The sequence below is a fragment of the Macrobrachium nipponense genome, chromosome 15 (assembly GCF_015104395.2).
Source record: "Macrobrachium nipponense isolate FS-2020 chromosome 15, ASM1510439v2, whole genome shotgun sequence".
In the NCBI taxonomy this organism is placed as follows: Eukaryota; Metazoa; Arthropoda; class Malacostraca; order Decapoda; family Palaemonidae; genus Macrobrachium; species Macrobrachium nipponense.
This window is the reverse complement of record NC_087208.1, coordinates 30716363-30729858: the sequence shown is the minus strand read 5'-3', so window position 1 is coordinate 30729858 and position 13496 is coordinate 30716363. Positions and strand designations below refer to the sequence as shown.

The window sequence follows — 13496 nt, the reverse complement described above, 5'->3', positions numbered from 1 at the left end:
ACTAATTCAGAAACTTGAATAATAAAAATAAATCTGTCAGTAATTCACTGAAAGGAATACGTACCCAAAATTTTGTAGTTACATGAATGAGATTTTGAGTGTTACAAATGGAAACTGAGAAAATCTGCTATCCAAAACATTTATTTTTGTACAGATTGATAAATGGATTAATTTGTCAAAAATTGTGATTATCTTGTACTTCAGAGTTAATCAATTTTCTGGGTTCAACCTGTGTCGGCTGGTGAAATGGTCCTGTAGCACGCATTTCTAGGTATAAATAGATGCTAAATATACCAGAGAAAAAAGCTAAAAGGAATGCTGAAGTTACTACCCTCAGCTCGAACACCATAGGGCGTCGGTATAAGCACAGAGGCGAGTGGAGGCCACTACCACAGGTCTTCTGCCAATTAGAAGATTCCCTTCAAAGTCCTTCTCTAGGCAAGTGCCGTTACAAGGACTACAACATCTACCTTCCGCTTGCTACTACTACAACTCACGCCCAATGGCTTCATTCCTGTATTAGCGCGTTCAGTGAACTCACGTGTCTCTCTCGCTGCCCCCTTTTTTCTGTGTTTTTGGCGAAGCCATGTCTGCTCCAGAGCTCCAAGCTTCTTCATCCAAGTTGAGTATTCCATTTTATGTTTTGGTATCTCGTGTGGGCACGATGCATCCCTGTTTTGCACTTTTTTGGCCCCTTAGTTCTCGCAAACCGGGGTGACGCTCTTACATCCGCCATCTTGGGTGCATCATTCGACGCGTGCGTTCTTTCCCATTATTTGTTTATGATTACATTTACCTCACTGTTTAATTTTAACTGTTTTTACCGCTTCATGACTTGTCCACTCTCCTCCAGACCAACCCCCCCCCTGCACCGGTCTTGTCCGGCACTGCCTAGCTAGCTCACGGATCAAGTAATCCTACTGATAAACGGCCGCTAGAGCATATATCTTTTCCAGGGGGGGATTGGTTGGAGGAGATTGGTTGCTAGTAGTTTGTGTAATCTCCTTTATAGGTCTCCGGGCCCGTAGGTCCTCTGGTCCGGTGGGGCCTACCATCACACCAGCCAGCAGGCTATACACTGGATTGTACGTACCACTGCTCCGCCGCTCAGTTGTCTTTTCTCCCTGTTGTCTCCGCCTCCCCACTCAAGTGGGGGCAGAATTGGGCTTAGAGCTGCGTTTCTAGTTACCTTAGAATCGCTTCTCTTCCCCGGTGCGATCAGATTCAGGCCTAGGTTTTACCTTTTCCCCTGTTCTGCTCATATCAGCCCGTCTCCGCTGGCATTTACTATTATGATAACGGGATTATAAGACTCCGGAGTAGGTGAAGCCTTTAAGAGATTACATTAGATTATATATTTTGTTAGCCTCTGTAGGTATGTCTCCGGATCCGTATTGGTTCCGACGTAGTGTGGTCTACCATCACACACGCCAGGTAAAACATACCGGAGTTTATTGTACCGTTGCTTCTGTCGCTCAGTTTTCCGTCGTCTTTGCTATCGCTGTTCCCCATTTCGGTGGGGACAGAACGGGGCTCAGATATGCAACTACATTTGATTCATTGCATTTTCTGCTACGATGCGATCAGACTCAGGCTTAGGTCTTACCTTCTCCCCCTGTTCTGCTCGTATCAGGCCCCATCCGCTGGTTATAGCTTTACCAGTTCTGAGGACGGATTCCGGAGCAGACGGAGACACCCAGAGCCCCCCTTTTTTCTATTACGTATAATTATCCAGTAAGTTGAAATTGATAACCGATGTTACCTTTAACGGAGCAAATATCTGGTTAAAGTGCATGCATCTGGCCGGAATTAACTCCCACGTAATGATACTCATTTGACTTTTCAACTTACAGATGGTCCGCTGCCAGGTGTCGGGATGTTCGGCCACCCTGTATAAGCCGTACGGGCATGAGGTCTGCCGATCTCATGCCAACTGCGCCATCCCGGTGGAGGATTATTTGGTCTGGCACCCGGACCCCTGCACAGTTTACTATGAGATGGTCAGGATCGTCTCAGACGAGTCGGTAAGTAACATTCTCGCCTCGTCGTTTCAGTGAAATTTCTGCTATACGTTGACTTTGGGAAATTTCTTTGACACGCGGGATCCTAATTCGATGATTTTACAGGTTAGTTTGTCGCTCAAGACGGCGACCATGGCATCCCTGAAGTCCTGGGTGGGAGGATTTGGCAGGAATGCCAAGGCCAGACAGCCCTACGTGCTATCCGAAGATCTGTGTTTCCTCCTATACCCAGGAGCTCCGGCCTCGACGGCGGTTCCTGCTTCTGTGGCGGATCCCATTATCGAGGGCATCCGTCTGGAGATGCAACCCCTCCCGGAGGACCAAGAGGGCTTATGTGACATGGTCACAGAGGAGGTCGCGGCCATCAGCCTCCACCGCAAACTGATGGCCACCGAGGATCAGGAGGTAGGTAGGGAGGTAAGTGAAGCAGGTAGTCTCCCTTTTAGTCCCACTCCTTCTCCTCCCCCCTTCTTTCCAGGGCTTTCCTACAAAGTCCGCCCCCACTTGGGACAGATCGGCCTCGGTCATCCCCAAGGTCAAGGCTTGGAAGACAAGATCCCTACCAAAGGGATCCAAGCCTTCTTCTGCAGGCTCTGTAAGATCGTCTTCGGCTCCCAAGCCGTCGACTTCCTCTTCCAAAGCTTCTCCCCCACCCAAGGGGTCGAGAGCCAGGTCCTCAAAGGCCAAGCCGACGGAGTCCGGCTTTGACCAGGAGGCCTTTGCAAATCTTCTAATGATGAAGATGAGCGAGGTAGTGGACACCAAACTTGAGTCGGTGTCCATTCGACTCGCCTCAGGCCTGGAGACCTCGGGTCAATCGATCTTGTCTCTGACCCGGAGGCTCCAAGCCCAGGAGGAATTAGTGTCCGGAATCCTCCAGTCCGGGACCACGCCACAGTCCGTGACAGTACCGGACGCATCAAAGCTGCCACCATTTGAGAACAGCAACCCGTGGCGGTTAGCTCTGCACGCCCCGTTCTCGGACGGAAAACTGACAATCGGAGGTTGCAGAACCCGACCGGTAGAAGACTTTGAGTTCTTCCCGGCAGGCCTTCAATTCCCCTTTCCGGGCTACGCTAGACTAGCCGAAGATGCACTAGTCAGGGTAGACAAAGTCCCGAAGGAGACAGTCCTCTACCCTAGGGACCAAGCCCAGTCTGCATGGGTCCGCACCCTTACAGATTGGGACTGCATCAATACAAAGTTGACGCCCCATAAAGGATGCTTCATGATGTTTGCGGCCACACAAGGAGTTCCGACTCCTTGTACGTTGAAGGTGGCGGAATTGACTATGCAAGCCACGGTAGAGGACAAACCTTTACCTCAGTTAAAAGAGACAGAGGCTACCTCCTTGCTCTTCCCCGGCGATATGGAGTTTTGGGTTGACGCTCCGGCTACGTTCACAGTAGGCAGACTCGACCTGGAGTGTGCCTCCAACCAGTTCAGTGAACGTTTACCTAATATTCCGGACCCCATGGTCAAAGCGGAATTCGAGGCAAGATGCAGGCTGAGTAGGTCGATTAACTCAGTCACCACGGCGGAGTTGACTGCTACGACGTTTGCAGATAAGCCTCTATTTCGAGTCCACACAAAGTCTCTATTACAGGCCTTCCAATCGGACCTGTATGACTTTATAGTGGCTAGGCGAGCCTGCAGGAAGCATGTCTTCGCAAATGCTTCCATAAGGCATGAACCAAACAGGCTCATAAAGGCTTTGATCTGGGGTACCAACCTCTTCCCTGAGGACGCGGTTAACAACGTCCTCAGCGAGGCAGCTAGAGCTAACCAGAACCTTCGTGTCCGTTGGGGACTTCCCTTCAAAAGGAAGTTTGAGACCCCCGGACCACAATCCAAACCTAGGAAGAGGCCAAGGAAATACCAGCCCTACCAGTCCTCTCATCCTCAGACAGTTGTCCAGGCGGTCCTTGTCTCCCAGATCAGCAAGCCTTCAACATACAAGGCTCAGCCACAGCAGCAGTTTGTCCTGGTGCAGAGTCCACCGACTCAGCAACCTTCGACCTCAACCACCTTAGTAGCCTCCCCAGCCTTCAACGCCTCTTTTGAGTCACGAGGAGCATTTCGTGGCTACAACAAACATGCAGGGAGTAGCAGAGCCAGAGGTGCCTTCCGGCAGAGAGGTGGCTCTAGAGGCAGAGGCTTCAGAGGAGGCAGGGGAAGTAAGACCACAACCAACCAGTGAGACCCCGCAAGTGGGCGGGAGACTGTATCTCTTTCGGGACCATTGGACCTTCAGTTCATGGGCCCACAGCATAGTATTGAAAGGTCTGGGGTGGAAATGGGAGAAAGGGCCTCCTCCACCAGTCAGTTTTCACCAGGCTCCAATGACAGACCTACTAGACTATGCCAAAGATCTCCTCCAAAAGAAAGCAATAAAGAAAATCAATCGCCTGAAATTCCAAGGACGTCTGTTCAGTGTGCCAAAGAAGGACTCAGACAAACGAAGAGTGATTCTGGACCTGTCTCGTCTCAACTTATACATTCAATGCGACAAGTTCCGCATGTTGACCGTCTCGCAGGTGCGAACCTTACTTCCCCGTGGGGTCGTCACCACCTCTATAGATCTTACAGACGCTTACTATCGTGTTCCGATAGCAAGAAACTTCTCTCCATACCTAGGCTTCAAACTAGGAAAACAAGCTTACTCATTCAGGGTCATACCATTCGGGCTCAACATAGCGCCCAGAATATTCACCAAATTAGGAGAGACAGTAGTGCAAGAACTAAGAGCTCAAGGGGTAATGTTAGTAGCTTACCTAGACGACTGGCTCATTTGGACAACCAACGACGAGGAGTGTCGCAAAGCAACGGCCAAAGTAATAGAATTCCTAGAGTATCTGGGTTTCCAAGATAAACAAGCAAAAGTCTCGCCTCATCCCGGCGTCCAGCTTTCAATGGTTGGGAATCCAATGGGACCTAAACTCACACAAGCTATCTCTCCCATCAGAGAAGTGCAGAGAGATAGCGAAGGCTACGAGACAGTTCCTCAAGAACAAAAAGGCTTCTCGTCGTACCCAAGAGAGAATTCTAGGTTCTCTTCAGTTTGCCTCAATAACAGACGTCCTGTTGAAAGCCAGGCTGAAGGATATCAATCGAGTCTGGCGGAAGAGAGCCAACAACAAATTCAGAGACAAGATCTCTCTGATTCCACCGATATTAAAGAAAAGGCTCCGTCCGTGGACGGAACCCCGGAGTCTCTCCAAGTCAGTGCCACTGCAATTTCCCCCACCGTCTCTGATAGTCTACACGGATGACTCTCTGAGCGGTTGGGGGGGCTACTCCCAGTACAAGAAGGTTCAAGGAACGTGGTCAAATACATTTCGCCAGTTCCACATCAATGTCCTAGAAGCAATGGCCATTTTTCTGACCTTAAAACGTCTGGCTCCAGTCAAAAACAGTCATGTAAGATTAGTCTCGGACAGTGCAGTGATAGTTCATTGCATAAACAGAGGAGGCTCCAAGTCGAGCAAAGTAAATCATGTAATGATTGCAATTTTTTCGTAAGCAACGAAAAATCATTGGCACCTGTCAGCTACTCACCTAGCAGGAGTACGGAATGTCATCGCAGACTCGCTATCCAGAACGACTCCGCTAGAGTCGAAGTGGTCCTTGGACATGAAGTCATTCCGTTGGATTTGCAATCAAATCCCGGGCCTTCAGGTAGACCTGTTCGCCACGGAGTCCAATCACAAACTCCCATGTTATGTGGCTCCCAACCTGGACCCTCTAGCTCACGCCACAGATGCGATGTCCATAGACTGGAACAGTTGGCAGAAAATTTACCTATTTCCACCAGTAAACCTCCTGATGAAAGTTCTGCACAAACTCAGATCCTTCACAGGACAGGTGGCATTGGTTGCACCCAACTGGCCGAAGAGCAATTGGTTTCCTCTTCTACTAGAGTTGAATCTCCGCCCCAGACGGATTCCCTGTCCAGAACTGACTCAGGTAGTACAAACTCGGACTGTGTCAGCTTCCTCAATAATTCTAAATGCCCTAACTTTATGGACTTAATGAAGTTTGCGGCTCAAAAGGATGCTAGTATCGATCCACTAAGCATCCTGTTCAAAGAGTCAGATAAAAGAGAGTCAACACTCAGACAGTATGATTCTGCAGTAAAGAAATTGGCCATCTTTCTAAAAGAACCAGATGCCCAAAAGATGACTACGAATCTGGCAATTTCGTTCTTTAGAACCCTGTTTGAGAAAGGTCTAGCTGCTAGTACCATTACTACAACCAAATCTGCCATAAGGAAGATTTTTCAGCTTGGCTTTAATATTGATTTGACAGATTCGTACTTCTCTTCTATCCCTCGAGCATGTGCCCGTCTGAGACCTGGACCGCCCCCACATGGTCTCCTGGTTTTTAAACGATGTACTCAAATTAGCCTCAGACACTGATAATGATTCATGCTCATATATAATCCTTCTCAGGAAAACATTATTCTTAATGAGTCTGGCTTCAGGCGCCAGAATATCTGAACTGTCGGCTCTCTCTAGAGACCCAAATCACATCGATTTCCTCCCGTTGGGTGAAGTTCTACTATCCCCAGATCAGAAATTCTTGGCCAAGAATGAAGACCCACCAAACAGGTGGGCTCCATGGAAAATTATACCCCTCACACAGGACTCATCATTGTGTCCTATTGTTACACTAAAATCTTATCTGGCCAGAACTTCTGAAAAGTCTTCAGGTCCTCTTTTCATTAGAGAGAAAGGCGGAACCATTTCCTTAAAAGGTATTAGACAACAAATCATTTATTTTATTAAACAAGCCAATCCGGATTCAGTTCCTCACATCCATGATATCCGAGCAGTGGCTACCTCGATTAACTATTTTCACAATATGAACTTTGAGGATCTTAAAAAATATACGGGTTGGAAATCTCCGGCAGTATTTAGACGCCACTATCTCAAGAATTTAGAGGCCCTTAAATTTTCAGCAGTGGCTGCAGGGAGAATCGTCTCCCCTGAGATGACCGAGTCTTAGAACTCTATTTTCTATTCCTTTATTCTGCTTAAAATTTTCCCTTGATACTCACTCTTTCCTGCCTGCCTCGCTCGTAATCCCTACCTATCTCCCTCTGGTTCTGGGCTGGTTTGCTTGTCAACCCATTGCCGGACTTGTACATATTTTATATTTGTCATTTTTGTTTCCTTACCTGTTGTTTTCCAGAATGGTATGAATCTGGTCATATTTGTTCCTCCTGTCCTACCATTGTACTTTATTACTTTACATTAGTCATTAAAAGTTAATTTTAAGAGTACATTTAAATTTTCTTGTTACTTTACATTGGTTATTAAACTTAAGAGAACATTTAAGTTTTATTGTTCCTTATATCTTTTGATTTTGTATCTTCCAAGCTTGTATGGCCATTCTCTGATACTATTTCACCGGCCGACACAGGTCGAACCCAGAAAAGGGATTTTGACAAAGGAAAAATCTATTTCTGGGGGAAGACCTGTGTCGCCCGGTGAAATGGTCCTGTAGCACGCATTTTTAGGTATAAATAGATGCTAAATATACCAGAGAAAAAAGCTTAAAGGAATGCTGAAGTTACTACCCTCAGCTCGAACACCATAGGGCGTCGGTATAAGCACAGGGGCGAGTGGAGGCCACTACCACAGGTCTTCTGCCAATTAGAAGATTCCCTTCAAAGTCCCTCTCTAGGCAAGTGCCGTTACAAGGACTACAACATCTACCTTCCGCTCGCTACTACTACAACTCACGCCCGATGGCTGCATTCCTGGATTACGCACCCAAGCTTGGGCTGGCTACAGGGTGGGGACCAGGAAAAAAGAGAGGGATGGGTTCACTGGGCGACACAGGTCTTCCCCCAGAAATAGATTTTTCCTTTGTCAAAATCCCTTAATTAAGTGTTTATTACCTTTTTAAGTAAAGTTTCCTTCTTCACTTCATAATAAGGATCATCAGGCTTCAAAGACATACTTATTTCCTCTGCCTCATCCTCCTCCTCCTCCTCTTCTTCAAAGAGGGGGCATGCCTGGGAAGAGGAAGCCTCTCCAAGCCTGCTGGAATATAAATGAATTTTAATCTATTTGTTGGGGAAAACCCTCTATCATGAGAGTTCATAGATTATTCTAAAGGCTCCATAATAATATATGGTAATTGTTAAAAGCTTGTGTAAACTTTTATAAATGCTTTTGAACCCTTCTTTAGGTTTTCATCTGGACTGAAGATGAACTCAGAGAAGGGTTCAAAAGCTTTTATAAAATGTTACTATTCTACACAGGCTTTTAACCATTATGTTATTGTAGACCCTTTAGAAAAATTCAATTTTCATTGAATTTTTCACAAATTACTAATATGTACAAATACTGTTATTCTTTTAAAAGAAGCTGATGCAATGAGTAGCCAAATGACCCATTTGGCCCATGCCTGATGGAAGCATGGAAAAGAATAAAATTTTATTTCTAGAGTCAGTGTTGGAAGTGGTTGTCTATTAGGTATTATGAGTCCACCTGTGAGGCAAAAAAACTAGTCTTGGCTTCTAAGAATAGTAGCTAAAACAATAACTGAAGAAAATACATGCTGATCACTTGAAAATATAAAATATTTTATTATCCTGATAAATTCAAAGGGCTTGTTCAAAAGATTTTTTTCTTGACTGATAAATGAAAATTGGAGTAAGGTAAAACTGAAGAAATTGGACAGATAGATGGGAAGAAACAAAAGGTCTCAAATGAAAAGTAATAGGTGACAGCAATGCCACTGGGTATAATAGGGTTACTACCTAGATCTTATAGTTATATACAGTGTACCTACAAGATATACTGTGGGGTACAGAGGCACTGATTATCCAGAATACCTTTGATTTAAAGCTGTAAAGATAGGACACAGAAAGAACCACCTCAACTGTGAGAGGTAATACCATGCTAACACGAGTCTTACGAAGAAAAGGATTTAGGACTACAAATATAAGTCTCTTAAAAGTATAATTAACAATTTATACCATTTGATCTCTCCAATGAAAGTTAAATGTACCATAACTTGAAACACAAACTGTTTAGGGTGGAATGAAGGTTGAATAATCAGAGAACTGAATAACAGAGTAGACTGATAATAGGAGGTGTTGAACTTTACTACATTATGCAATGCCCAACAAATACACTCTAAAGATCAGAGTTAACATAGAGTTGGAGCAATAGAGGACAGCTGTGAAGTGAACTAAGATAAACCTACTGTTGAATCATCAGCAAAAGCATAAATAGGAGAAGACCAGTAATGGTCTGTAATAATAAGTGAGAAGGAGAACAGAACTTGGGGGTAACAGTATTTGAAATGGAGGTAAATATTCAGCCATTTGGAACAAAGAGTGTTGAGGCAAAAGACTGGAAGTGAATTTTTAGAGGGAAATGAAATCATGCATAGGAAGTTTGGGTAACAACACTTTAGACCTGAGTGTTGACTGAGACCCATTATGAAGTGTTAACTGTTACAGTGATAACTAAAATCACTGTTATTATTCAATAAAGTAGATTAATCAAGTCCTTGAGTCAAAAACTGTAACACACACATGGATGACCAATGATAATTGTTTTTATTATAAGTGATATTCCTCTTGTTTTTATTATAACTGATATTCATCTGTGAAAACAATAATCTTGATAAGCATATTTGTTGACAGCAAAAGCAACAGGAATAGCACACATTAGTTATCTGAATGCTCATACTCAAGGTATTAATGGTGTTTTCTCTAGATATAGAGAAGGAAGATAATTAAACAGAATACCTTTCTTTGATGATCTACAAGGCAGTCCCTGGTTATTGGCAGACTCGGTTAATGGCGATCCGGTTTTATGGCGCTTGTCTAGCGCCATGAAATCTGCATTTTATGGGGCTGAGTTCTGGTTATCGGTGCCAATGATAGTTATGGCACCATAACATACCTAAAGGAGGCACCATTAACTGGAAATCGGCGCCAGAACAGAAACCTTGCTGATAACTGGGTAATGCCTATCATCATCAATCATTGGGAATAAGGAAACCACCACATAGAGCAATGTGTCCTGAAGGACACAGATCCAAGGACACCAAGGACATTGAGACAGAAAAGTAGAATGCCAAAAAGGATAGATCAGAAGAAATGAGGTATGTGACATCAGTATCTCTATAGAAATCGCAAAAAAAGTTTTACATGGGCACAGCTAATCATGGAGCAAGACCACTGCGAAATTGGTTGGTCAATAAAATCTTAGTTTTGCTGAAGTTCAGCTTATGCCCCACTAAGGATACCACTTCCTGACCCTTTCCACAGCTTGATCTCTATCAAGGCTAGCAGCAACTTCATTTAACATGCAGTATGAGTAGCAATCTCCATATATTACACTACCTTACTTTCTAGATCAGTAATCATATCACTAGTAAACACAAAACAATTTAAGGTCATAACACACTAATTGCTTAAAATACAAAGCAGTCAGTATGTAACTATGTTCCATATTCTATACTGTTCATAATAGCAAAGTTAGATAAAAAAAAAAGAGTATCATAGACACTAGTGCTTCTAACAGGCATACTGGCTGTCACAATTCAATAGTAACTATTTTAGTTTCTATCTTTTCTTGATCAGTTAAGCATTACTGCAAGAGTTTTTTCTGGCCTTATCTGCTACTCATGCTTATCTTGACATGATTTACAAGATATCAAATAGTCTTTTCTTGAAGTTGTACAAGGTCACTTTCACAATACTCTATCATCTTGTAGTGTATTAAACCGATGTTACATGGTCACCCTTGCTAGAAGTGTGAATTGTCTACACATTAATTATTGTCTACACTTTCATTACTTCCTATTATATGTCTTGATTTATTACTTTCCATTGTATATCTTGACACTGACAATATTTTTCATAATACTGGTACGTGTAATGATTTTTCAACAATGGTCATGTGCTATAGTACAGAAGGCTAACATGTATTTATTGATTATCTCTACTCCACAATACAGGAAGGCATGAATAGTACTTGAACATTAGTTTAATTTAAATTTTAGAATATTATGAAAATAAGTTTCATCTTTGTATCTGCATTTTAATAAACCAATTGTTAACATTTAAATTTTGTGTAAAATACCTGGAGTTTCCCATTTTTTTATTTGATGATTCTCCCCCAGCTTCTTTCTGTAAATAAAGTATAAAAGTAAAAGAATTAAAGGAAAAATAATCATTATTGCATAGTGCATTATCATGAAAAGTGAAAAAACAATCAATACTGCACAGAGCGTATCATGAAAAGTGTACAGAGATACCAGTACTAATTCATCATCATCATCATCATTGTTGTCTCCAACACCACTTGACACAAAGTGCCTTTGTAAAATTTCACCAGTCTTGTATTTTTTGTACATTATTGTCCATATAACTCCACTCATCAACAACTTTCTTCCTCATACATAAATTCACACACACATTCACGATTACAAGGTCATTCTAAATCCTTGTAAGTTGAACACAAGTAATTTCCAACCAAGTAGGTTTGGGTCTTCCAATTTTCTGCTGCCCAGAGGAGCAAGGGTTTTGTTTGTTTGTATGGTGTTTTTACATTGCATGGAACCACCAATGGTTATTCAGCAATGGGACCAACAGCTTTACGTGACTTCTAAACTATGTTGAGAGTGAATTTCTATCACCTGAAATACACATCTCTAACTCCTCAATGGAATGCCCAAGAATCGAACTCACAGCCACCGAGGTGGCAGGCCAACACCATGCTGACCATGTCACTGACAGGCTAGGAGCAAGGATGACACTATTACAGTTAGTTCTCCCAGAAGTCATTCAGTGAACATGTCTAAAGTTGTCTCCATCTGCCTTTCATCATTATTGTACAATACATATGGAACTTTTGTAATTTCCCTTATGGTATCATTTCTAACTTTTTTCTTGCCATCTACCTCCTAATAAACAAAATCTTTTGGATACAGTTTCAATGTCACCACAATTCACATTGCAGCAACACAGCTTATACTAGACATATAAAATCTTGCTTTTGTATACAGTTTCATTCTATTTGACATCTAAGTCTTATTAAGCCTACTCTTTGTTTGATTTGCCCTTTTTAGTCATTCACTAAATTTAAACTGAAGAGAACCTTTCCAAGATATCATTGTTCCTAAATATGTGAAAGTTGAACCTTATTATTCATTAGTTCCTGGGATATCAGTCAAACTTTCGCTCCCATGTTTTATTCATGACCTCGCAAAAAAATTGTGCCCCAGATTGTCTTTCTTCTTTTCTGATTACATTATTGACCTATCCCTTTTGACAGGTATTTTCTTCATCTTTTCACCACAGATTTTTCATTAATAATTCTAAGGGCTAACATAACACCAGTACCACCCCCTGAAAAATGTCTCTTTCAACTTCAGTCTGTTTGTCCATTTATTCTTTCTTATCTCTTCAGATTTTTATTGAACTTCATTATCTAGATTTGATTACTTAGAACATTGTACTTCTTCATCTCCTCCCTGAAATTTGTCTACATGTGTCTGTTGCTATTGTAAGTTTGTTTTTTAATGTATCCCAGGTCTCATAAGATAGCTATGGTTTTTGTCTTGTTAGCCTATATTCCTGTGGTATTTCTTTTCAAAAGACTGATATACATTCTTGATGTCAAAACCAGTCCTCATAAATTGTTTGCTTCTTTTCAGATAATGATTTTCATAAACTGCAAATCTATTTCAACATTCCATTGCAAAATCATTTTGATGTTCATCTTCAAAAAAAATTTGTTTCAACTTTATTTTAGGGGGCTTTTAATTTCATCATTAGTGTGGCATCAACTAATTGGTAATCACTGCCGATGCTCTTCTGCTCCTAACATTCCTGTGTTCTTTTCTTTCATGATTAACAGCTATGGAAAATAAATGTAGAGGTTGAATGCAAATAAAAGTAAAATGGTAGAAGCTGTAGAAAACTAATTTTATATGTGACATAAGAACTGACAGGGTGAAAAAGGTGGAGGTATGTAAAGGGAGCAGTAAAAGGGTGAACATAAGTGAAAGGGTGAATCAAGAGTGTAATGAGATACATAGTTAGGTCATATGGAAAGAATGGATGATGATAAGTTAGTGAACAAAGTATAAATTTGGAAGTTTTGAGAGGAAAGATGAAAATGAAGACTTGAGAAAGGCAAGGAAATGATAAAAATGCATTTGATAGGATGGACTTCAACTTCCAAGAAGTGAAAGACTGCATGAAAGATAGAAGTGAATGGCATAGTGTATTTATGGGGGAGGGAGGGCAGAGGGTTTTCGATGTATTACTGATGAGCCTTCTCTGTAGGTAAATGAAATAAATAAAAAGTAATAGGAATAAATTTACAGACATTTGAAAATAAAGAAAATTAAGTAAAAATAAATAAAAAAGTAAAAAATTAGGTAAAAAATAAAGTATATTTGGTCCTTTTTATGTCACCTCCTTCCTAAACCCCTCCA

General features: G+C 42.1%; 1 protein-coding gene across 2 annotated transcripts in view; it reads right to left on the bottom strand.

Moving 5' to 3' along the window:
* LOC135227066 (uncharacterized) overlaps window positions 1–13496 on the bottom strand; it is a 116310-nt gene that overhangs the window by 2048 nt on the left and 100766 nt on the right. For both annotated transcript variants that reach the window (XM_064266891.1, XM_064266892.1), the window contains exons 6-7: window positions 11135–11181; window positions 7927–8071 (exon numbers count right to left, since the gene is read on the bottom strand). In XM_064266891.1, coding sequence (XP_064122961.1) covers window positions 7927–8071; window positions 11135–11181 — 192 coding nt within the window. The remainder of the gene's footprint in view (window positions 1–7926; window positions 8072–11134; window positions 11182–13496) is intronic.